This window comes from Lonchura striata, chromosome 1 (genome assembly GCF_046129695.1).
Source record: "Lonchura striata isolate bLonStr1 chromosome 1, bLonStr1.mat, whole genome shotgun sequence".
Classification (NCBI taxonomy): domain Eukaryota; kingdom Metazoa; phylum Chordata; class Aves; order Passeriformes; family Estrildidae; genus Lonchura; species Lonchura striata.
Window position 1 is genome coordinate 20719182 of NC_134603.1, and position 27690 is coordinate 20746871.

Consider the following 27690-nt stretch of genomic DNA (forward strand, 5'->3'; position numbering starts at 1 on the left):
AAAAATGGGGATCAACACTACAAAATTAAAAATCAGTATTTTAAGAAGGTGGCAGCATGAGCAATCTGCAAATACAACAAAGGAGGTCTTTAGAGGTCATGAAAGAAAAAATGCTGTAAATATTAGGATGAAAGAACTAGCTCAAGTTCCTCACTCCTTCATAAGTCTGCATTCATGTGAACAATTCCCAGCATTGTTCTGAGTTTCTCACACAGGAGAAATAAAAACATTGCAATACGTACTAACTCACACAGCCCTACTAAAAAATACTTGTGTTTTAGGTGCAAAATAATACAGTAGTGGGTAGAGCAACAAACATGCCACATCTGGTTACTGAGAAATATCCACTCAGAAGCTCTTGCTATACAACAGCATATTTTATTACTAACAAATACAGTAATAACAAAACTACTGAACATGTGTATAAAGTTACCTGGGTTACAAACAGAACTAGAAAAATGAAGGGTATTTACTGCACCTTTTCACAGGAGGTTTTTCATATCTTTCTTACTGTCCACTCAGTAGCAAGAATTCTGTGTACTTTTAATAGGAAAGTTCTAAAAGAAGGCAATAAATTGAAGGCAATAAATTACAAATACTAAAATGCAGGTACTGTAATATGAAGGTAAAGAAATTTCATTTTTAATGCATGATGGATAAAACAAATAACTTTGGTTTATCAGAACACTAGTTCCTGTTGTTCCAGGATTTACATGTCCTTTGAGCCATGCACCTTTCATTGTTCAGTGCATCACCATGAATGCTGCCCCAAGAGACAGCAAATTCTCTGCACAATACCATAACATTGAGACATATTCTTATTAGTGGTCAAATGCAAGATGCTAGACAGTTTTACAAAATGCACTGACATTCAGGCTTAAAAAACAGCAAAATCTCTCTCAAAATTATCTCAAGTAATAAATCCCATTGGCTCTTAAAAAAATCTTGACTCAAATGAAGTCAGACAATGAAATTGTTACCACATCAGCAGTACTTGCTCCTGAAAACTGCCTAGCATAAGAAAGGCTATATGTATTAAGGCCTTTTGGATTTAGAGAAAATATATTGCTGTAGCATAACAGAAAATTAGATTTTGTAGAAAATTAGGCTTTGGAGGAAAAGTACTAAGGCTGTCTCCTGAGTAGATTGTTAAAGAAGCCTGCACATTAATAACTCACCAGTTATTTGCAGCAGTTATCTGCAAGATATTTCTTTATAGCATTAAAAAAAAAATTAAGTTACTCACATAGAAACAGCAGGAGACGAGCTGTCGCTGCAGCTCAGGACAAAAGCCCAAAGCCTGCACGTCAGGCTGTGCCCACTAAGCCCAGGAGTCTGAGATGTTCCCTCTGGCACCAACCATGCCCTGGAACACCACGCCAGGAGAGGCTCCAAGAGGCATTTTTCTGAGACAGTGCTGCACCTTCAGCATCATCCCTGCGGCACGACCCGTCTCACCCCAAATATCAGTGCATGCTATGGATAAAGGTCCAACCTGCTTTTCTCAGAACTGTGTCATGTTGGCTGATCACCAACTGCTGGCTCCAGCAACACCCTAAGGGAAGCACAGGAACTTTCTCAAGTTTGTACAATACAAAACAAAACAGTAGTTCTAAAGGTTGACCTTATGCAGTCACTTATTTACAAAATTCATTTTTATGTACAAAATAAACTGCTATAATTTCAGATTCCCTTTCATATTCAGTGTACAAGCTACCAAAAACCAGTGCTATAATTGGTACAGAATGATACACAATTTAGAGAGTTTTTATAGATTTCTGCATCACCTATTAAAGTGATACTGTTGTTTAAGAGACAGTAAAAAACAGAAAAAAATTAACAAGTTTGAAAAATATTGAAGAGGCAGACAGAATTTTATACCTTGAGAAGTAACAGTGCTTTTGAAGCATTATTTTAATGCTATTCATTACAAAGTGTTCTTTATATAAGGAATAATATTTATATCTCATCCTTTTCTTACATTATTGCCATATCCTACAGAACTTCAATTTCAATTAGTCCTGGACAGGATTAAATACAGTACATTATTGCTAGCTGTCCCCACAACAAAACATACATTTTTTAAGTGCAAAGCAGGATATATGTGTTTTTTAATAAGGCACAGAATATCCATAATTTCCAGTGTAACAAAGAACTCATGTCAGTTTTATACAATGCAAATGCTCACACAAATTCTCAATCTTTCAGTTTTATGTAATGCAGATGTTCATATTAATTTTCAATCTTTCAAGGATTAGAACTGGTTCCTGAATCCAACTCTCTTCTGGTGTCTGAAGCTGAGTAGACAAGCAGTGATACAGAAGGTGACTGTGAGATGACAGGTATTTGGGAACAGCTCCTTTGTAGTGAAGGAGATTCACTAAAATCATTTTTAGGAGTTATTCTGTAAGTAATGAAAAATAAAACAGACAGTAAATTTTAAGCACAGTTTAATTACATTACACTGAAAAAAAATTGAATAGTGAAAGCATAATATATGTTCAGCTGTATTCATTTCAAAAGAATGCAGTACAGTTCTGCACGCTTTTCCAAGCCTACAGTCACCATTGTTCTTTTTCAGACCCATCACATCTCAAAGTGATTGCAGTGCAGACACAGGTTTTTTGAGGGTCACTGTTCAGCAAGGCAAGAATATCCTACAAGCTGAAGCTCCAGCACACAATGCTTAAAAAGAAGAATCCTACAAAAATACAAAATAGTCCATACACTAAACATACACAGCCACAGCCTGCAAATTCTCTTGACAGCTACTGAAGGCCAGTTGCATCCTGAGAGTACCCTGATTCCTCAGAGAGAAGAAAAAGAACACTAACAAAACCAGCAATACATAGAAATGAAGAAAATACTGAGTTCAGGAGCCTTACCTTCCTTCACCTACTCTCTTAATACTCTCAGCCAAAGTATTCATATGGCAGGTGCTGTCTGCTTTGTTTCTCCTTTCCAGCTGATCCACGGTCAGTTTAGCACTGGGTAACATTTGATCTCCACCGTTTCCACCTTCCTCCGCTCTTCGGGCAGATGCTCCGTCTGCCTCCATCTCCTTCTCAGATGTCTCTGGAGAGCTTTTAATTTCTGCCACATTTTCTTGGCTCAAGTAATCATGATTAGTGATTGCTACTGCAGAAGTTCCATGATTTGTTGTGCCACCTGTACTGGTCCCCATTGACTTTGAAATGACTTTCAGTCTGTGTGAAGTTGACTTGTAGTGCTTCTTCTTATGTTTAACTTTGGAATTGTGCCTCAAGAAAAATTCGCATGATTCTTGCAGCACTCTTCGGCTCTCACTGATTGGACTGGAAGAGAGTACAAGCACATCACTGAACAAAGAGGATAACCTTAGCTAATATAATAAAGAGTAGTACACAAAACCTTGAAAGAATAGCAACTAGTGATGCAATCTGAGCTGGATGTTAATGAACAGGGAAAAAATCGTATGTGAGAAGAGGAGGAAAAATCATAATGGCTCCAAAGTAACTGTCTGTGGAACCAATAAATAAAGCAGATTTCTACATTTCTTACTTCTGCAAATTGGTCCAGTCACTACAATGAATTAATGATCTACTAGAAAGAAAATAAGAATTAGCTCATAAGCAGCTGCATTACCAACTTTATATAGAGTCAACCTCCTCCAAATGAAAAAATATAAGCATTGTAAAAATTACTTCATTATTTTTAAATCCTTGTAGCTGAAAGCAATTAACATCTGAAACACAAGAAAAAATTATACAGGAAATGGAAGAAAAGGGGAGAGGGAACGGAAGCTATAAATTCACCACTGAGAAATGTAGATGTAAAATAAAAAGAGCTTAGAGACTACTGCCTTGGGAAATCCAAAGAAACAAAATTATGTAAAACCACAATATCATTTATAAGTAACAGATAATCTGAAAAAAAAAATAATCAAATCATAAAAAAATAATTGAAAAAACCAACAACTATGAGAAATGGAGACAAAATTTATAAGCTGTTTAAATTCATAGGTACCCATTTGCTTAAATTAGGTAATTAAACTGAATTCTTCTGTTTAATAAAAAAAAAAAAGGAACACTAGATTAACACAATAAAAGTGATAGTAAGGAAGGTTCAATGAATATTAATTTTAAAAGAAGACAAGCCTGGCAGAGGAAAAAAGAGGATATTATTATTGCATGACAGTAAACATAGTACTAAGTACTGTGTAAAATGAAGTAGTTACAACACACAAAAAACCCGCAACTGATGGCTGAAATTATCTTTCCTCTTCTGACTGTGAACCAGAGATGTATTAGCCAATGCTAAACACAGCAACATACCTTCTGCTCTACAAAAGAGAAATCAGCAGAGGAAAATATTTTCTGTCTTCTTGAGACTGTTGTTAAAAAGTCACTGCATATTTAAAATTTCCCCAGATTCCAATGGAATTCTGTTGATGCCCAAAGCAGCATTTACAGTCTGAGAACAACAGTTTGATTACCTGAGCTATATATGAAAAAACATGTCTGAAAGCCAAAGTTAAGTATACACTTTAAATAACAGAGAAAAAAAAATTCTTACTCTCTTTTGCGGTTTCTGTTGAAGAAATTGGCCCATTCAGAACAGGTCTTTTTACTTCCCACCCAGAACACTGGAGATATGCCAACAATTAATGTTAGCAAATATTTCATCAGAAACAAAAATATTTCTGGTCTTGCTAGTGCCTTTGCCTAGAAGATAAATGCAAAGAAGAAAATATTGATATATTTTTTAAAATTAAGAAAACAGATTTCTTAAATGAGACTTTCTCCTTATGACTGTTGCTCTTTGTTGAGGCTTGTACTGTGGCCAAACATCAGACATGTACAGACAAGTCAGACGTGGTTCAGCTGAATATACACATAGAAGAGATCTGTCAGAAGGAACTGTTTTTCTTTTAAATTGAAAGGAAAGGTAACTTTGGGATAATCGTATTAGTAAAAATACTCTCCAGAGATAAGTGTGAAAGATTTATCCCTTCAACTTAAAAGAAACAGCAAGTGGATCACAGAATCACAGAATGGTTTGGGTTGGAAGGGACCTTAAAGATCATCAGCTTCCACCCCAGCTGTCACAGGCAGGGACACCTCCCACTACACCAGGTTGATCAAAGCCCCATCCAGCCTGGCCTTGAACATTTCAGGGATGAGGCATCCATAACTTCTCTGGCAAACCCATTTCAGTGCCTCTCCACCTTCAAAGTAAAGTATTTCTTCCTAATATCTTCCTAATCTAAACTCTCTTTTCAGTTCAAAGCTATTCCCCCTTGTCCTGTCACTACATGCCCTTGTAAAAACTCTCTCTTCCTCTTTCTTGTAGACTCCCTTTAGGTACTGGAAGGATTAGTTGGGAGTAAATCTGATTAGACAGCATCTTCAAGGAGCTGCAGGGAATTACACAGTAGCTTTCTGTTTATTGCAAAATTAATCCACCTATTTGCAGAGCTGTATCATAGGAGCCGAGACATTTAACTCAGTGAGAGATCATCATCTTCAGCTCTCATGCTGCAAATGTAATTTATGCCATCTGTCTTATCTGCCATACCCATCTATGACAGTCACTATTTTTGTTAGCCAGGTAACCTTAGCTGCTTCAGTTTGTTTTTATTTGGTTTTCATCTGGAAAATGTAACAAAAGTCTACAAGCCAGCTCAGGTAAGCCAAGGCCAAGCACACCACTTTGAGCTATTCCACAATTAGCACGCACTATCATAGGGATAGAGCCCATAAAGTAGATCTTTGTGTAATATTTAATGTTGATATTTCTTCATTCCAATGGGTTAATTAAAGGTTAAAAATACATGGTCTGTGTTATTATGCCAAGCTGTTACATTTAAGCACTACAAAACAAATTTATTGATTACTTTTAAATCATAAAAGTCTTGTTTTCAAACTTGTATATTCTGAAGCATTTAGAATACAGAGCTCAGAATAAAACCCACTGAAGTCAAAATACACTTGTTAAGAAACAGTATTAGAAGTCAAAATAACCAAGCTGTCTTTTAGGTGCGCTACTCTCAGCCTACACTTCAATACAGAGGATACAAAATGATGTTTAAGAATGAAAAAAGGTCAATCCTGATCATTCCATAATTCCTCACTTTTAATGATAGCTTATTGTAGCAAAAACATAAATGGGAAGCATAATGAAATGGAAGATGACACAAGACACTTGCATTTCTTAGTGATGTTGTCTTTTTATGTATTTGTTCTTAAATGGAAAGAAGTAATACTTGAAAGTATATGAAACTCCCTGCAACTGGAGCAGACTTAATCCACTAAACACAGGCAGATTTAATTTAAAAGTCTTTCCAAGGAAGTTGCATTTTAATAGGCAAATGTTAAACACAACCACCTCCACAATATTAAGCTGAGGTTTTTTTCTTCTATTTGCCTTTTTTTTTGTTGTTGTTGTTGGATTTTTAATAAAGATTTCTTTGCAGTTCTGAAAATCAACTGCTATTGTGGAAAAAAATATATAGGAAATTACTTCTGCCATTTCAAGTGGTTTACACTTCTACACTTTAAAGAAAAAAAAAAAAAGAAAACAGTGATTCTAAATCTGTGGTTATAAGCAGCATTTAAAATCCAATTTAGTCAAAATTTTTAAGAATCACTATTTCAGCTTCAACTGATATAGACTTTGATACTGAGCTTGGTACCAAAGTACTAAGCAAATACTTTTAGAAGCAAGTATCATAAAGAACAACCAAACCTCCACCATCATAATTTGTAACATTAAGTTCAAAGATCAAAAAATGCTATATATTCTGTTAGAATATATATATAATAGTTGGAATTGCTGAATGCTTCCAATTAGATTAAAATTTTCAAAGCTAAAATAACATTCCATTGTTTTTGACTTAAAGAGGAACTAATACACTCCATGTTTTTGTAGTGATTACTTAACATACAGATAATTTACTCATTGCATGGTAGATATGCATAAGGGTTTTTGCTAATTAACTTTACAGTATTATTTATAAAAGAAAACATTACTTACCTGATAAGGGCAAGGAATATGGTACTGGTCACAGTGGTCAAACACCCAAGTAGTTTCCCAGATCTTCCGGTTCACCAGTTCATAAACGTAACACCCAAGAAGTGCTACAAGTGGCACCAGGTACAAACCACTAAAAACTCCAATTCGGATCATGAACTTCTTGAGCTTCTCCTGGTTCCTGCCATCGTGCTGAATGACCTGCCGCACGTGGTTTAGGGAAATGATGCCGGCTAAAAGGAGGGACAGACCGAAAAAGACACAAAGGCACAGCGGCAAAAGCACAAAGTACAAAGAGGCGTCCAGGTCATAGAGACCCACAAAACAAACTCCACTGATATTGTCCCCTTCCACTTTGTTCATTGCAAGGAGCATAATGGTTAGAAAACCAGGTATTCCCCAGGCAACTGCATGGAACCACATGGCCTTTTGGGCAATAGCTTCACAGCTCCATTTTCTTCCCGCTGCAAGGAACCAAGTGATCGTCAGAATCACCCACCATATAGTTCCTGCCATAGTGAAAAAGTACAAAACCATGAAAAGGACAGTACAGGCTTTGTTTTGGGAGCCAAGAACAACCGTTTCACCAATTTCTAACTTATCATCTGCCTCATTACAGGCAGTTCTGTTCCCAAGTAAAAATCCAATAAAGTACATTAGAGACACTATGCTGTAACAGACAGAATAATATATGATTGGTCTCTCTGGGTATCTAAACCTTTTAACATCAATCAGAAAAGTTAGGAATGTGAAAAGTGTAGCACAAAGACAGAAGATTGAAACTATTCCAATGAAGCTTTTTGCCACATCCAATTCATAATTTTTGAAGTACATATTGGGACATGGGGGTGCACACTGATCAATTCCTAGAAACTTGTAGCCTTGTCCATTGGTAGTGTGTAGGTGTCGGGGACACCAGAATCCATAATCCCTTCGGATCTGGCTTGGGGTCTTCTGAGTTCCATGTACGTTTGTGGTTACAGCAGCTGTGGCAGGAGCAGTCTCATCACAATTGATTAATCTGAATAAGTAAAGAGAAGAGGAAATATCTCAATAGCCCTCATTCTCAACTAGAATTGATGCCTTAGGTTTTAGCTTTTATATTTTTCCAATTCTGTACTGTTTTAGTGTTTAGTTCTGAGCTTCATATTAGGGGATGGTAAGCTCTCTTCACAGAGCAGCTAGACAAAACACTTTGTTTCCTAGCTTGGAACCAAAGACAACCACCCAAATTTCAGACCCAAGAGCATAAACAATGGTGCACTGAAGAGAGAAAAACAAGAAGGATGGGACTTCACAACCTAAAGCTATAACTGGACAATTAACTCCAATATGCAAATGGACCAGAACTCATAAAAGTGAGGAACCCTGTGACCAATCATCCATTTTGTGATCATTTTGGGTTCTTCTTGGGTGTAGCCCTGGTTGGGCTATTGTACTGCCCAAGGTGTATCTAGTGAGGCCTTCTAATAAATACCTGCTTAACTCCATCAAGCCTCTGTTCTAGGTCAGCCTTGATAAGGCATCAGAATCACTTCTTAGATTTATGAGAAAAATCTAATCCTAAGCACTGTTAAATTTTATAGATTATGTAAATGTGAAATCATATGAAAAAAAATCAGATGGCATTACAAAAACCAAACTTCAACTATCTTCATTTCAGAAGATTTCAATTGCATTTATTTAACTGTTGCTCTGCTCTTTAGCTGTTGTTTTATAGTTTATGAAACACTACTCAAATTACAATCATTCTACACTTTAAGATTACACTAAACTTTTACATATATACATAAAATATTTACAGCATATATATATATATTTTAATTTTTGATAACAGACTTTTGTTTATGACAGCAAAAAATCTTGTGAAAATACAAGCTTTCAATTAAGGAAGAAGACTGACATCATACTTGATGACTAGTATATGATTATTAGACTTTTTTGTGTTGTACTGCTATTTCATTATCAACAATAAACAACCTAACTAAAAAAAGAATCTAAGTAGAAAATCCAAGCACTGTCAAGATTTTTAGTATTCTGGCAGATTTTTAGCTCTGTGATGTTAATTTAAAAACTGCTCAAGACTCAATTGCTCCAGGGTTTAACTGGACATAAGATGTGATTTTTTTATATGGATAATACCATATTTGCAGTGTTGGATGTATCTTCAAATGAGATTATATAACTCAAGCAGGTAAGCATTTACTCAAAATGGGATTTATGGTTATATGCATTCCAAGTTTAAATGTCCATTAAAAGGAACAAGTTTCACACTCTAGCTTTTAAAGTAAAATTCTGTTACCTCAATATTCTTTGTCAAACACTATTACAAGAGTCTCTCAATTCAGTATCCAAGCTCAGCTCCAGCTAAAAACTCCTTTAGTTTTTAGCATGCACTATCATACTGTCCAACTAAACCCAGACCAATTGTTAAGAAAATTGATTCTGTGGCAGATTCTCTCATTAAGCACAGGCTGGAGCAGTACATGTGGAAACAGAGTGAATTTCACTCACTCATTTTCTTAATTAGCTTCATGTTCATCTGTAAGAACACAGAATTGTGAACCTCAGTATTCCAGTTACTGCCCCATGCTCACACCAGCTCCTCTTCCATGGGCTGCAGCAGCTGGATCTCTGCTGCTCTAAGAACATCCTGGGTTTCTCAGAACATGAACACAGACTTTTCAGTATTGGCTACCAGGGAGGTATCTCTTCACATATGAACTGGAAAAGCTCATTTTCAGTAAATGTTAATGGTAGTAAAGTAATGTAAAGCTGCACTAAATCCTGCAAAAAACATAATTTGATTTAAAATGTAATTTTAAAGATATCTTGTATAATTGGATTCATTTGTAATTGTCCTATTTTTTTCAAAACAATCCTTGAAGATATCTGCTGGCTGAGGGGCACTATTGCTGTATACAACCCCACAAAAGATGGGAGAAGTTAATGCCTTCTTGTGTTAAAACTCCACACACTTCTATTTTTCTACAGAACTATGGAAAATGGCATTAATGCCACTTGTCACATCGACTCCAATATTGATTTCTACCAGAAGTAATCCACAGGACAACTGTCCCAGCTCTCCCTCAGCCCCATCACAGACTAGCAACTGTATGTGGGGTAGAAAAATTGAGTTTCCAGTCTCTGCTCCTTTCCTGTACCTCTTGACCTGATGTGTGTTAACAAACAAAAGAAATATGACCTTAATAATTTATAAATATCCACAGTTGGAGGCCATAATCTCAAAAATATTGTACTGGAGTACTTCCAGGGGTTTCGTTTAAAATATGTAGACATCTCTTCCCCGAATGAAGTATTAACTGCCCTCTATCTAAAACAGACACAAACACCTTTGAGGAAAGGTGACATTTCAAAAAAGAGAGTTTTGGCAGGCAGTAAAGGTAAAGCAACATTAGAGTAGTTTGGCACATTTAAACAGTTAGGAGCAAGATAAGGTTTCTACTATTTAATGTTCAGGGTCCGATGAAATATAGAATATTTTATATTTCTTATAAGCAGTTACTTCTAAAATCCCTAATAAAGTAAGCATGATCATCCCTAGTTTGGAGATCAGAAACCAAAGCAAAATCTATGTTGTAACATTATGTTGGGGTGGCTGTCTATTATATGTTGTAACATATAATATTTTAAACTTTTAGAAATGTATAGTACAAAAGTTACCTCTATCAGGGATCTGATTATTGAAAAGAATTGCTGCAGAACTTTGTTGCAAAAAACATCATAGGCAGAAAATGCAGGTGATCATTTGAGTAACAAAAAAGTTTTAATAAAGAAATGGTCCTGTGCATAAGCACTGCAGGGTCAGCATACTAAGGAAGTTACTGCGAGGTGATTTTAACACTCCGCCTCAGATTTTCAACTCAGTCTGGGTCAAACATGAAAATGCCACTCCCACCACCAGTCAGTATGAAAAATACCTGGTACATTCCAGCTCTTCAGGCCATGCAATTCCAAAAGTGTCCATCAACTGCTTACAGTCAGAATACACTTTCTCACAGAGGCTTCGACACGGGTGAATCACGTGAATCTGATCTAGGCAGGCTGGGACAAAGGCTCTGCACAGAAATGTGTGGACGTCTGGTGAACAGTGAAGATTCATAAGAATAAGGAAAGGCTACAGGGGAAAAAAAGGTTTTGGTTAGCAATTTTTAAAAGATAATTCAAAGCATCAAAACTAACTTTCATCACTAGGGCTTGCATTTAATCCTATATAGGTTTGAAAAGATACAGCAGTTTGTTTGTTTGTTCAGCAGTTCTGAAAAAGCAAAACCCGCTGGCCTGAGTGGCAAGAGGCTCCACTGGCACTTCCAGCCCAGCCCTTGTCTCAGGATCTAGCCAACCTCTGGCTATCCAAACCTCATTTTTCCTATCTGGCAACATTAGAAATCTGAAAGGTATTATGAATACCCAAGATATTTAAAAATAAAGTAAAACATTGAGTTTCTTTGTACACCAGTCAGCTTCTAAACAAATGCCCTGGGGATTTCTAAGGTGTGTCTGTTCCTGTTAGATTACATTTTCAGTCCTAAGTGGTGTGATGTACCCATCTCTCACACTAAAGAAATTCGGGAATTTTTTTTTTTTTTTTTTGTTGTTGTTAATGAGGTTCAAACATTATTTCTCATTTTTAAACATCTCATTTCAAATCTCTCTCAACATTGAGAATTTCTTTGTCTGGATTACCAAGTGCCAGGCAGTGAGTAACTGATGACTGCTCTTATTAGAGAATTCATAGAATGAAGTTTAACTTTTTCTGCTCAATGTATTCAATTGCTTATTCACTCTCAGACTTAAAAAAAAAAAAAAAAAAAAAAAAAAAAAAAAAAAAAAAAAAAAAATCAGCCTTTCTGTTCTACATTTTCTCATCTTTATTGTTAGGGCAAATTATTTTGCCCAAAATACTAATGTGTGTGCAAATGTTATGTGTGATGTTAAACAGGGATAATGCATGCAATTTTCAAAGTAGGCCAAGCTTTTAGTAAGATTTTTATTTAGTAAGAATTTTATTTAATTATTTGCCATCAATATCTATGTCTCTCAAATATTCAACCAATGGCTGTAAAAGGAAAGATTAGATTCTGAGTCCAGAATAGTAGCTTTACTTTTTTTCAGCTTTTAAGTATCTCATATCTATCTATCCATATCTCCTTACCCAAGAAGCAAATCTTACTGCTGAATATGCAATTTAAAAGAAAAGACATTGCTACATAAATTTCCCTTACAAAATGGAATATCTAAAAGTCCTTAAAGAACCTTGGTAAAAAATACAGGAATGTGTGGGGAGGAAGGAAGAAGATAAGGCAGAGCAAGAATAACATACAAGTGCTTTATGATAAACCAAAAAACTGTTGGCTGTACCCTTCAGAGCACTCCAGCTGTGTGCTGCATCTGCACATGCCATTACAACAGGCACACATTACTTTGATCGCCTCTCTGAACAGCTCCTCTTGAGCTGCCTTGGCTGGAACCCAAGATTTGAGTGATCTTGTGACAAGGACACCTTGTGACAAGCACAGAAATGTAGTTCTGGTATACTGTGTTCCAGTTCCATAAGATGGACTATTGCCTGAAGGCTGCGCAGCTTCAGATGAAAAAAGTAGTCAGAAGGTTACCTTACATTAATTAAATTCCCTTTGCCTAATTATGATGCTTCTTTTCTTCTCAATTGTTAATTTATATTTGCTCTGTTCTTCCTGGAACTTAGGATAAACAAAACAGCCTGGGTAGTCATATTCAATTGTTACAGAAATCGAGTTTATTTTTGACATTGTCTTGCAGAATTTGTCATGATGTTCTTAATTCTTCCTCTTTGTCACCCACAGTTAATCTCATTCAATAACAAGTAAAATTAATTCTCTAGAGCAAGTTTTGGACTACCAGGCAAAAACTTTTTCATCAATCTTATCTAGAAAATATTTTTTAAAATATCAGTATTCATATCAATGAAACTGAGTTTACCTACAGAGATATTTACCAAGTATTTTTATAAGCAACTCGACAATTTTTAAATAGCATTTTCCAATATAGATAATAAGGTTACATATTTTAAGCCTTTGATACAGAAAATTAGCATAAAGAAGAAGAGAAGAAGAAAGTCAGGACATAAAACCAACCTCTACCACTCTGTTAGTTACTGTCATATGAAGCTACAAAAAGCTAAAATAGCACAAGAATCACAATATGTATAATGATATTGTATATTAGAGGCAGATAACAAATGACAAGCAAAACTAAAATGTTTACAAGAGTTTTACTAAACTATGTTGTCATTGTATAAGCACTCATTTAAAGAGTATATCTTATTTAAATGCAAACTCACCATAACAGATAAATTGAAAAATACAAATATTTTGGAAGAAGGCTACGTTTAGCCTATAATGTTATCAGAGTAGCATTCCAAGGACTTGGTCGCCAAGAGTAATTGTCCTTACAATATTTCTTTTATTTCTTTCAGCTTGCTAAAAATATTTACCTTCTGACACCTGAAAGTATGAGCACAAGAGCAACAAATTTGATGTTCTGAAAACACAAGCTGACCCCACGAGTCAGACCATTCAGCTGGACACCTCATTCCACCCTGGCTGGTAGCAAGGGAGCTGTAATAAAACAAGCTGACATCTCTTCCATTTTCCTACTAGCAAGGGTTTAGGAAACAAGCTGCACATTGTAACACAACTACTGTGTTGAGAAGACAGTGACAAACCTTTCTTCCTAAAATGCATCTTATCCCTTTTTCAATCATTTAAGTTTAAACCCCTTGTAAAATACTACAGCAGTTAAGTTGTCCTGCATAATTTAAGCAGACATTGGTGAGAAAATACTGCATTTTACCTGTTTATTGTAACTCCTGGTTTTGCAGCCTAATGTGTGTTTTGACAAACAGGTAGCAGATTGCATTATACTTTTTACATGTCATTCTGTCTTCCTGCTATAATTTTTATATTTATATATTAGTATAGTAATGCTTTAAATTTTGGTTTCTGCTCCTTTCATAATATATTTTGCCTTCTATTTGCCTTGACTAAATTTGAAAACTGACATCACATTTCCAGTGACAACAGAGACTTTCTAAATGACAGTAACTGGTAAAAAACTGTGTCCACCCACTTGTACAGATAGTGGATGTTACTCTTCTCCCATATTTATTACTCTGGGGGTTATTTTCCCCCAAAGTTATTACTCTGCCCTAAATTTCCCTACCCTAAATCACACCGACCATTTTATTGTCCAGTTGCTTCTAGCACATGATTTCTCTACAATTCTTTCACCCCACTTTGTTTTCTCAGCAAATTTAGTATCTATCCCTCTTCTAGATCCATTTATGATTTAGTTTGTTATAAGAGATCTCAGTACAAGAACTAAGGGGAACCACTGTAGTGCTTTATTTGGTATAGCATGAAACTATCAGCTCAGGATTTAATACCTCTTATTGGGAAAAAACATTTATCTATTTATTTATACATATTTTTCTTCTTGTTCTTTAGGCAGGCATTGGAAAACAAAGCCTCCAATTGGTTACCAGCAGAGTTTCTTAAAAAAATATAGGCTGTGACCATTTTTTTTTTAAATTGGAGTATATATAGTATACCATCTGAATTATCCTTTTCAACCTAAGTATGGTGTCCCTCAAAAAACTCTTAATAGATTTTACAGCCAATGAGTTTTCTCAACCAAAAAAAAAACCCTATAAAATATAAAACTTTGCCTCAGGCATACACAAATGGGATTTGTAAAAAACAGATTTATTTTCAGCAACTGCCTACTTTTACCATTTAAGAATATCAGAAATATTAGCAAATTGTGCCTGGAACTCTGCTAACAATGAGGTATCTTAAATGTGGGCTTCACTTCCAGCTAGCCAAAATAGAAAAGTCTGCTCACTGAAAATAGCATATCTGCATTTCCTGATGGACCATAAAAGCAAAATCTTACCAAAACCGAAGTATTTTCTCCTCCAGCTTCATAATCTGGAATCAAAAAGTAAAGCCAAGATCACAAGCTCACTTACAGTATGAGATTTCAGTTCCTTCAAGGGCACTTTATCTGAGCCATGGATGTCCCAACCACAAAACACATTTTACTCAAGAGGTCAGCTGTGTAAGTTGCATGCACACACTGGTGTCCTAAGCATGCAAGTCTGGGATTAAACTCACAATCTTATACCACAATCCTCCTTTCTTCAGGAAGCTCAGGGTCTGCATGTGGCATGAACAAACAAAATTCACTCTTCCAGGAAACCAAGATACTTGGCATTTCAAGCATTAGCACCACTGCCCTGTCATACGAAGAAGAGATGAAAATTTGCACACTGGGTGATGAGAATGTTAAAAATAGAGTGAAACCACACTCTTGAATAAACATAAAGGGAGCTCACACAACCAATGCAAGTTCTAAATATAAATTCTCTTCTTCTTGACAATGGGAAACAAAACTCAGTAAATAGAAGGCAAGCTAGAATACAGTAACAATCCTTAAAAAAAACCAAACCAACAAACTAATAGCAGCTGTAAAGTCAACGATAAGGTAGCCTGTACCAGCAAGAGGGGCACTGCCTCAGGCACTATCAGTGAAGAACCAAGGATTGTGGGATGCAAACTTTCCACTAACAAACATGAACACCTCATTAAGTCCTAGATTCCTTACAAGGTGTGTCTGTGTTATATTTTCTCTAGCAGCAAAGATAAGCTACCTCATAAATTCAGTTATGGTGTGGTTCTACAAACAATAACACAACAGAGACAAGTGAAAACAAATGGTGCAAATCGCACAAAAAATGTCTAAGTGCAAACATGTTCTTAAATGTGCTTTGCCAACAAGTAAATTGCAACCTATGCTTCTCTGTTTTGTGCTTAGCAGGCTTACAACTCCAAGACACAAGAGAAACAAGTTCATTGTTCCATGCAGACATTTCAAATGATCTGTTATACTTCACCTCAGTCTGATCCTAGAGAGAAGCATTACTAGAGATGATCAGTCTCTGGGGTGCTGATATGTGGTAACTACCAGTATATGCCAAAACAAGTAAGTGAAAATACTCTCCTGTACTCTGCTGATTAGTGTCACATAGACACTTTCATGACATAGAAAACAGTGGACTGAAATATCAAGGCCTTTGTTACAATCATCTATGGCAAACCTTTATTGTAAGAAACAGGAAATACCTTGAATTGCTGAGAAGCACAAAGGACTTGAGCCTTTATTCAGCCACTTGAGTCAGATACTTAAGTCAGTAACAACCTGCTCTCCTAACCCACTGGGCTCTACCTACCATGTGAAAGCATTTGGTTTCATTAATCTAGTTAACACTGAGGTTAACTGAGTTGAACAATGACAGACACCAACTGTCTCAGTGTTAAGCCATGTCACCTCTTTGATACATATCTTGTGACTAAAGCAACAACACTACAACTTGCCGCTTACAGAACCCTGTATTTCAGCCACTGAGGCAAAGGCAGGCTTAAATCTGTATTTCTACAGTTGTACTACACTGTGTACCTCAGAGTCCTACCTATATTAAAGATACACATTGCTATTCATGTAACTATGGATCTGCTTTACAGGAAATAACACCTACCTAAATAATGAATGATTAGAGTCACAGAGTATCTCAAATTGGAAGGGACCCAGAAGGATCACCAACTCCCTTGCCTTCATGAGTAATCATTAAAAATTAACTGTTAATAATTTACAGTACCATACAAACAAACATGCTATCCAGTCACTACAGAACTGAAGTATAGCCTCAAACCCTAAACCAGATATATTTATAAACATGTAAGTGTTCAGACCTGACAGTCAGGAAATATAGTTACTGTCAATCACAGTGCACATAAAGTATCTCAGAGGAGGAGACAGTAATTACTCTTCATACTCACCGAGCTACACTAACAATATTCACAGTATCTTTAGCCACTTTTACAATGATAATCGGTTTCAATTAAAAACAGTGGAGCAAGTATGGCATGGCTGATTTAATCCTACACTATTGTTACAATGGAGTTATTCTCGACTGGATGCAAACAAGATTAGCATTACACCCAGAGAGATTAATGCCTTCATACAATTCCTAGACAGGCTGGCAATTTGCTGATGGCCATAGTGAATCAGCTGCCATGAGCCTCCGACTTCTAGTTCATGTACAATTAAATAAGTCATGATAAATAAATGTCCCAACACATTAAGCTAAATGAAGTATGAAATGTACAAGTTCAATAGATTCAAAGCAAGGTTGAGAAAAGACTAGATTTTTCCCATTGGAAGTTACATTGATGAATTTAGATCAAAGGCAAGTTAAATACACTTAATTTCGTACGTAGCGATTTTGCAGGAAGCTGAGGCAGTTTAAGTGTCAGTGTCTTGTTGCTACATGTCTGCTAAAAGCTGCTATTTAACAGCCGAACTGCAAAAAAGGAACATGAGAATGCCCAGAAACATTAGTGCAATGTCAACCATCCTTTAAACCAGAAAGAAACACAGTATGAGCTCACTTGAGAGTCCACATACACCACGTCTCTACCTGAGCTGTGGGTAATAATCAACTATTGCTGCCAGCAGCAAATATCAGTTGTAATCTGTATTTTCTCAATTCAGTTAAAATTACATGGGTAAACCAACAAAAGCTTTTCAGGACTAAAAGTCACCATTTATATTTTAGCTATAAATGTATATAAGATACATATATTATAAACCTGAATACTTGTAAGTTTATTATGCATTATTAGTGTATCTTGATTTGAAAGTAGTAAAAAGAAAACCATCAAACATACACTAATTTGATTTCTCGTTTAATAAACTGATTTAAAAAAACAGCATTATGTTCTGCAGCTTCCACAATAAAAGTACATGAAGTTGTGTTTAATCTAAAAGCTTTTCAAACATTTTTAAAATTTACATAGATAAGAATTAATTATTTTGTAAGAATACAAAGTGGGTTCCTCTGTAGTTTAAAAGACAATAGTTTAAGTTTCCTACCCCAGGAAAATCGGAAGTTCAAAGAGCTGGTAGAGGGTAGGGGTGGTGCAGAGAAAGAAAAGGGTAGTAAACAAGCAATGGGACAAATGATGCTGTTGTGCAGTGAAAGATGTTTGAAAAGATATAAGCTTATTTTTGTCCTTCAACGCAAACAGCAAAGGCAACGCATGCATTTAGACTGTCAAAGGGCTGTGAACAAAGCCTGGGGCCAGCCCAGCGTGCAGTGGCTGATAAGCTGGACTGTGCCCAGCAGTGCTCCTCCCACAGCCATACGGGCCAGGAGCTGCCTGCTGCTCAGCGCCTGGAGATCAGTGTTTAGAGGCAAAGGCTGGCAGCTGATCCTAAAATCCCTTGTGCTGTGAAGTGCCCAGGGACTGGCCAGCAGGCAGCCAGGTGCCCATGGGGGCAGGCTTGGCAGGACTGATCTTCATCACCCATCCAGGCAAGAGTTCAGAAGCCGGGCTGTGCAATCACTCAGCAGCAGAATGTTCAATGTAGCTGCAACAAGAACGAGTCTGCCTGCAAGCTCTTCACCATCATTCCCCCTACACATGCAATGCACATACATACATACATATATATATATACATACATATATATAGACACACACACATACGTGTCTGCATATATATTCTGGTCTGAACTTTCATATTAGGTGCTCAAAGGTTATGGGAATATTAATCAAAAAATCCTACCAGGGTAAGGATAAAGCACATTGGGGAATGTTTTCCAAGGTCAATAGGACAGCAAGGCACTCATACACTGTCAAGAAAAAAGGTAGAACAAACTCCAAAAAACTACTCCAATATCACACCTTGGCAGTAAGGTTGCCATTGACACTATAAGTTGGCACAGACACAGAAGGATAAAGCAGGCTATTCTGCTTTCTTACTTTTATACACTCTGAATGGTTTTTGTATTAACAATACAGAGCCGCAAGATATTTTGAGTTGAAAGGCACTCACTAGGACCAAGTCCAAGTCAAGGGAATGGCCCATGCAGGGTTCTAGCAACAGAATTTTTTTCCTGTAGTAACTCCATATAGTCTCTTTAAGTATTTTCACATGCAAATAAAAATACATATATACCTATATTTTTAAACTATAGCAAAGGTTACAAACAATATAAACAGGAATACTACATCTCACTATCTGAAACAAACTAAAGTACAAGTACTTAAAATACTTTTGAAAATAGCTTATGACCAAAATCCACTGCATTTTTGTTCTAACCTAAATTATAGCTTGACCTAAATTATAGATATTCCAGCTTCTGCAATTTACAGTCCTTAACATGAGAGCTTTTTCCCAAGTGTTACAGAACTGAACTATTTTTACTAAGATTTTCAGTTGTACATTGTATCTGGTTTAGGTTTTGTGTAAACTAGACAGCATAAAAGACAGACTATAAATTAACTGAACGAAGGTATACTGCAAGCCCTCAGACATCTGAAGTCTAGACAGAGCTTCATTACATCTGGACTGTGGTAGCAAAAGAATCTCAATCTTAAATTCTCCTTGTACTTGCCATGTGTTACACGAGTATGTGGATTTATTGCTAAACTTTTTGCGCAGCATTTAATGTAAAGATTACCTGTAATAATGTTGATAGACGGCCTTATCTTTAAAAAGCCCCCCAATTCTATGAAATTCCAGTAAAAGTCATTACTGTTCTGGTTCCAAAAGTCATCCAGATTTCTGCTTCCCCCTCTCTCTGTGAGTGTGGAGACACTGTAGCATAACAGCACCACCCAAGTTACCAGAGTAGTAAACCTGCACTGTTTCTTTATTGTCTTCTTCATGCATTTTAAGCAGTTTTAAATTAAAACTTTAGTAGTCTTAAAAAAAATCTAACTTTGTTATGATGTAGATGTCAGTCAGGCATGCACAAGTCACTTGACCAAGCTGAATCCCATGAAGCTGCAGCCACCTACCTCAGCATCTGCAGTCATTACCCCCTCTGTCTTCTGCTTTCACTATTTCCAGTTGGTCATACTTTGAGACACTCCCCAGTTTTGAATGCCTGCATTAGACACTGTTTCCTCATTGTGAGCCCACAGCACCCATCTTGGTGAGCTGCACAGACATTCCCCGTATTATCCTCTCTGTTTCTCCTGTTCTAAAATCTCAAGGCCACCTTTTCTTTCTCGCTGTCACGTTATGATTTGTGGGCCATGTTAGCCTTTGACATTTAATGTTCTGTTTGTAGCTCTGTGAATAATCCCCAGCAAGATCCACCACCCAACTGGATTCTTAGACTGGTGCACCTTGTACCCCCCTTGCAAGAGCATTAGCTCATGTGAAAGAGTATGCAGCTGGGACATGGCATCCTAGCAAACAGGTATTGCTAGGTCACCATGAGGCTGGATAGGTACAGTCTCTCTCCAGAAAAGCAATCCTTTTAATTTTGTATGCAGGACAACTGCGTGGAGAGTTTGGCCACTAAGTGTTTTGTGGCTGTAGCAACTGAGTCAAAAGAAATCTGGTTATGCAAGCCCTCTGGGGAATACAGCATGAGCCAAACTTGGAAGGATGTGGTTATTCCCCGAAATAACTTGATCTACCAGAAGTTTAAGTACAGGAAAGGTGGATTTTTTTTTCCCTCCCAGATAGTTCTTGTCTAGAAGAGAGGTATCTTCAGTAAGAGGACATCCTTACAGTCCTTACAAAGACTGATCATCCAGGCCTCTCTCCACCCATCTACAGCAGCTACTTACACACCCCTGTACATCTCTTCCAGTAGCTACACAAAAATCAAGCAAAACTCCACTCATCTACACTACACAGCTCAGAAGAAGAGGGCAGACACATGCATATTTTATTCTGGCAGGCAAATTACCAATGTGTTACAGCAATCACAGATGCACACAAATACACAGAAAAGACACAAAAAGGCAACCATGTGTAAAAGGAGCCATGTTTGCCCCTAAGGGTTAGTGAATCAACAGTCAATACTGAGAGAGAGAAAAAGGCAGTAAATTTTGTGGTGGCATCACTGCCTTGATTTAGCCAGTAATTGCAGATGTGAGCATGGAGAAGAGGGAATTGGAGACAAGGCTGCACAGCAGGACTAAGGAACCACCAACAGCTTGCAGCTACACTTGAACATTAACCAGGGCACTGCAGAAGAGACAGACATCTGCAGAAGACAAACAACAAGATACCATGGTATTTTTCAGAAGTGTGTTGTTCACAAAGATCTGCAAGATCTGAAGACAGCCTTCTATAGGTCAGCTTCAGATCTCATGTGCAGTGAGACTGGCCAAAATCTTACCCAGGGTAGAACTCCTCTGTCTCAGGCAGCAGACAGGTAAGAAGTGTGCTGACAACTTCACCTAGTGATTCACTCCTGTAACACCAAATTACTTGCTAGTGTAGACATAGCTTCTGAAGATGGATAAAGAGGAGTCTGTTGGAATCACACTGTAAACACCATCTCCAAGTACTCCAGCCACCATCTTTTTTCCAAGCATGCCGTAGTTTGGACCCCCGTACATTCTGAAAAACATCCTTGCAGAACAAAAGCAAGGCAGTGCTATTCACATTATCAAGTGGGCAAGTCCTGCTGCTCAGAGAAAGCAGCAGCAGATTTTGCAGATGACTGATAGGCTTAGAGGCAGGGTAATGGCATTACACACATTCACCTGTCTCCTTTCAGTCAATCTGCACAGGTCAATCACACTTGAAGGACCTCAGTACTACAGATAAACATTTTTTCAGTGGCTGTAATTTACTGTACCCATAGGAATCAGCAAAAATGGTTTATGAATGTTGCTATAAGCAGCACTCTAAGAACTAAACATGACGTGTGTTTCTTTGGAATACCTAAAAGCAAGAGAACAACAAATGAACACACATCCCAAATTTTTATGTTCTTTTACAAAATTATACAGATAATTCACATGTTTTCAAACCCTCAGTTAATGCTTTTCTGCAACTTCCATGGTGATGCTCAAAAGAATTACTCATGTCCAACTATTCCATATTTCTGGACACAACCAGCAAAGAAGTCAGTTGCACTGCCTTGTATTTCTTTTGATCCATATGAAGTATGTATAAAAAATATTTTGGCATCTGCCAACTTCCATTTAACAAGCTTCAATTTAGCTGTTTCATCACCACAATTTTTTGTGACATCCACTACATTCTGAAAACCTAGAAAAGTTACCTTAGTTTGTAAACAGTAACACATGATGTTCTAAATTCACCACTTTTTACAAAAGCCTTCCCTGCTCTTCAGTACAACGGTAAAGAGACAACAAAAATGTTACAAACAATATATGAATTAAAGACTCCTTTGTGTTTGTTCCATTGGGTTAATGTCCACACTTCTGCACACATTTCTCCACTTTAGGGTCTGAGGCAGCACCACGGACAAAACATAACTCCAACCAGATCAAGAATATTGACTATTTTCCTAAAAGATGCTGAGATTTAAGCTTCAAGTTTTAAGTACTAGTGATTTATACATTACATTGTTCATGTAGAGTACAAGTGAGAAGCAAAGACAGCTGTCTCTAGAGATTAAGTAAATTCACACCTGTGCTACTTTGCAGACCATCTCAGTAGTAGCTTTTACACAAAACATGACTTATTTCCCCAAAACTCCCAGCCTACAGTGGAGGGAGTTCCTCCCTGTGTATAAACACACACACACTTACCAATTTCAGCTTGCATTCATCAGGTTTGCAGTCTTTTATAAGTACTGTTATACTGAATTAACTGTAAATTTGGATTTAGTGGAAGCAAATGAAACCATTACATTGCAAGTTTTAACTTGTACAGCTTCAGCATTAAACTTTTGAAGGTGCTTTTTAACCCCCTGTAAATGGCTTTGTTTAAACTGATCCCAGTTCTCACACAATTTCTGCCACTGCTGCAGCCAGCTGCACTTAACCCTCCACAGACACGCACACACATATTCTGGCACATAGCCATGAACTCAGAAGTGAATGGAAAACTCACTACTGAATCATTTTTTCATTCTCTGAGGTACTTAATTGTTCTCTGTGCAACATTTTCCAGTGTGTTCTACAGTCTACTCTAAAAGCTCACTGGCAAGCCTTTGTACTTCTACAGACCTGGATCTTGCCCACATCAGGAAGTCTTAAGGGTTTGTCTCCTGTGGACACATTCCAGAACTGCAGCAGAACAGATTAAGAGATATGAATGTAAGTTACAACACAGTAACTCTCTGCCTTGATGGAATACTGCCTTCAGCTGACAATCTATTCCAAGATAGCTAAAGTAGGAATTACTTTGGAATTAGAAGTGACTTGTTTTTGTGGATGACCACGAGGGGGAGTTACACCTAGTTAAGTACAGCTGCAATGAACCAAACCTTCTGTTACGTCCACTTACTCTCCTCATCAGACAAACCCTAGATCTTCCACCTCCCAATGTGAACTAGTAATAACGAGAACAGTTACTGATAAACTGCTTTGAGATACAGAGATTGTAGTCATCTGCAAATAATCAGATTCCACAGTTATGCAGCTGTTTAGCAAACATACACAAAACTTCACACCACAAAACCATGTTGTTTTACTTTCCTAAAGCCACCATTTGTTGTGTAAACAAAACGAATCCAAATATAAAGTAAAACTCAAGAAGCCAAAACTCAGTCTGTCAAGTTGAAAGATCAAAATTAAACTAAATAAATAAATATGTGAATGGAGGGAGCAACTGGAAATTACATATTTTTTATTGGATAAAAAAAGATCCCAGAGGGACTATCCTCACTAGGCAGAGCATCCATAACAGAGGCCCTAGGACTGAGTTAGTCATCCTCCTGCTTTAGTGCTTCAGTGTTCTGGTTTATAGCACATCATTATGAACAGCTGATACATGAGGCAGAATTTTAAGACCATGTATCAGCTGCTTTACTGGAAGACAACCACCACCTGAGACAGCAGCTCCACATCATCCTCTTCTGGAGGATTGCTATGAAGACACCATCCAGAAATACCAATTTGAAGCATTCCCAGCACAGCTCTTCTGGCTATACAACACTCCCTTACAGCAGAACACACCTGTAGAGCCTTCAGAGTGCAGCATTGTGAATTACCACTGTTTTGGAGAGTGAACTTCACCTTGAGGTGAGACTTGCCCCCTTGACAAATCTTGGTCCTTTTCGGGAGTAAATACTCCCCAAGGAGTCTTAGAGGGTATAAAAACATAAAATTGGATTAACATTAGGGCTGTCTCTGCACAAAAGAAAAAAAAAATTCTATAAGAAGTCTCTACCTTGTTCCTTAGGATTGCATGATCAAGCATCTTACTCAAAGGCAGTTATGATACAGGGAGCAAAATACTGCAGGCCTCAACCTCAAAACCCTGTGAGACCTTACATGCAAAGACATAAATCTCATGCCCAATTTTGAGAACAGGCAGGGGGAGGGGGAACAGCAAGACAGAATTAAAAAAGAACGCCTTTAAGCATTCCTACTGAGAATCAAAATAAAGCACTTCTATAGACTGAAAACATGCCATTAAAATTCTTTCTTTGGTATGAATGAAGTTGGGACAGAAAACTACAAAAAAAAAAAAATCAAGAGAAGTCACCTCCACCTCCTAATCCATTGCCTCGTTATGGCTGCAAGCTGAAATGAAACACTATTGCAGAAATGAGAGACTCTTCCTCCCCTGCTGCAACACTAAGTGCCCTGAAAAGCAGAACCCTTTGACAATCCTGGGACAGTTCTCTGTTGCAATGAACTATGGACAAACTGGCGCTGTTACTGAATGACATGAAGAATGGCATCAAAATATGTGACACTGGTCCCTCTCAGAAAAAAGGCCCAGCAATGAACCCTGGTAAGCTTTTACCATATTAACTCCAAATCTAACCGCTAGCAGTTGATTCAACATGAACTTCATACAGAATGGGAGCAAAGACCCTTTCACCTGTAAAGCAGCTGTCTTACTTTGACCAAGTAATCCATCATCGCTGCTGGACCACAATAAAGGCAGGCAGACCACCACTCAAGAGGCAGTTCAGAAATGTCTGCACAGCAGCACAGTGGTTAGGAATATCAAATTAGAGGCCAGGCAGTGGGAATGACAGGAGACCAGGAAGGAAATCAAAAAGGGTAGGCAAATTAAATCCTAATAGGCACTGTTGTTCCCTGCAGCCATCCAGCCAGTTGGCCAAGTAGTAATCCAACACTAGTAGTCAGATTATAATGGTGACAGGATGGAAAAAGAGGAAAACAACAAAACTTCTCACTACCACACAATTTTTAATGAAATAGATATACAAGAAGGTAGATAGTTCTATGTAAGGCAAGCCATGAATACTTTCCAGGAGGAAGTCCCTCCACACATGCACTAGGCACAAGTTACTGACAGCTGAGAAAAGTCAGTCAATAGCAACCTAATAAAAATGGCTCTGTGGTCTCTCTGCCCTAACAGCAGCATGGCTGGAAGGCACAAACACTGACAAGTGCTAGCTCAACGGCTGCAGTTAACACACACCAAGTCAGAAGCAGCAGAGTACCAGAGGAGATAAAGTGGCAGACACTGCAGAAAGCATTCCTGAAAAGTGATGGCTAGAGAAGCACTGCACAGCTCACAGCCGAAGCCTACAACCTGCCTTCCAACCAAAAAGCCCTCAATTTGTCAGAGATCTGCAGCCAAATTCAGTTGCTTGCATACAGATGGCTTAATATTTAATGCCAGAATTTCCCACACATCTACATCGGGCTGACAAAGCCAATATGAGACCAAAGCCTGTGCTTTTCCAGGCTGGCAACTGGCAACCAAACAGGGAATCGTCATTATTCCAAGCAACACTCAAAACATGTTTCAGCAACTGAACCAAGCTCCTCCTGCAAGCTCAGTAAACAGTATGCAAATAATATTTTAGTAGCAGTACCTCCAACACCACATAAAATTTTTTTTAAACAGAAACTTAATATTCACCTCACTTCTGTTTCACTCTCTGCATAGCACAAGACATTGGGCTTTTCAAGACCTGTACTAAGATTTTCCCCCTTCTCTTACCACTGAAAAGCCATTATTAAAACAGGTTTAAAACTTGTTTTACAAGCCTCTCACCCAGAGAGGAACTCACCCTTTACAGGTATTGCTATGGGCAAAGCCTTTCCACAACGTGGCATATTCCCAGGGGAGCCACACTTACAGTCAGTTCAGGTAAGAAAAGTGCTTCTTTTCAGTTTAAAAGAGTAAAGTTGCTCTTTCAGTGAGAAGTTTCAGTACACAGAAGACGACAGAATGCAAAAGCCAAATGGAAATAGGGCTAAGAATAACTTCACGTGATTCTCCTTAGTAGATGTAAGGTGAGAGAGGAGCAAAGAGCATCTTCTAAATATGATTTTTGTACAGAGTTCAGGCAGGCCAGGATATCATAAACTATTTCCCCTGAGAATTTCAACAATTGTTCTGCATAACACTAAGGTGCCTGAGCTATATGTGATCAGCTCTGCCAAAATGCTCTGAATAGCCACATTGCTGTGCTACACCCATTCCTCTTCCACTCTAATACAGGATCCAAGACAGGGTGGAGGGAGGAAGTCGGTAGCTCCTTTTCATAGTGCTTTACAAGGAGCTCTAGAACACTCTGAAGACACATCCACTCACTAAACACTATCAGTCTTGTCATTCAGTACAACAGGTATCCCGAATAATTTCTTAATGACAAATTTGTTACATACTGCGGGGCTGGAGGGGTGAGAAACTTACGTCCATTTTGCGAGCGGCCGTGTCCTGATCATAGTGTCCCATGAGGTTTGGGAAAAAAGTCATATTGTAAGGCATTCCTGAACATCTGGAAATAGTAATTGGCTCACATGTGAATAAGCTGTGCCCTTGCACCAGAGCTAGAAGTAAACTGCAGGTCGCAAAGAACACAAGTGCTCCCATTTTGTCAGGATCTCCAACTTCAGCACATCGCTCTGTTCAGTAGTTAGACCGGCGTTGCACGAGGATAAAAGCTTGCATCTTCCTCTGCTAGCTCCAGCGCAAGGCAGTAAGGCACACAATCAGACTCCTCAGAGCTGCTTTAGCTATTGCCCCATTTCAGCTGAGCGCGACTTTACTAAATCCCTTCTTCGAGCCTGTACGTGCAAAGACGGGACAGCGAAGTGAACAGCAGAAACGCCCCGGCCGCGACCACCCGTCCGAAGGCGGAGCCCGGCCTCCCGGCCGGCCCCAGGGGAGAGCGGCTCCGGCCGGCCCGGGAGCCCCGGCCCCTCTCCGGCCCCGCTCCCGCCCGGGCCCGGAGCCGCCGCCGCTCCACCGCCCGCTCCCAGCCCCGCCCTGGGAAGCGGCGCCCGCGGGCTCGGCAGCGCGGCCGGCCCCGGCCCCGGGCTCGCCGCATCCCCGCCACGCCCGGGCCGCGCCCCCGCCGCCCCCTCACCGGGCCCGCCTCCCGGGGCCAGCCCGCGGCAGCGCTCCAGGCTGGAGTCGCTGCTCCCCGGGGCGAGACGGGACGGGGCCCGGCCCGCTGTCCGCCGCACTCACCGGCGGCGGCCCCTCCGCGATGGCCGCCCCGCGGCACCTGCAGGATGTGGCGTCTGGCGGGCGGGGCGGCCGCACCTTCCCGCCCCGGCGGGCCCGGGGCCGGGCGGCGGGCGGGGCTGCGGGAGCCGGGCTGAGAAGGGCTCCGAGACTGCAGCACGGACGAAAACGGCGTGAAAATCCCTTCCTGACTCGGCACTGGGGT

The 27690-nt window shown here is 38.7% G+C and overlaps 1 protein-coding gene across 1 annotated transcript; it reads right to left on the reverse strand.

Annotated features, from left to right (window-relative positions):
- Positions 1-358: 358 nt before the first annotated feature.
- On the reverse strand, positions 359-27534 carry FZD6 (frizzled class receptor 6). The gene is made up of 7 exons (XM_021546411.3): positions 27489-27534; positions 26709-27082; positions 10953-11149; positions 7015-8032; positions 4555-4703; positions 2886-3314; positions 359-2404 (listed from the first exon to the last, which is right to left on the reverse strand). The coding sequence occupies exons 2-7, from the start codon at positions 26886-26888 to the stop codon at positions 2248-2250; spliced, it is 2130 nt and encodes a 709-aa protein (XP_021402086.2). The 5' UTR covers positions 26889-27082; positions 27489-27534; the 3' UTR covers positions 359-2247.
- Positions 27535-27690: the final 156 nt, after the last annotated feature.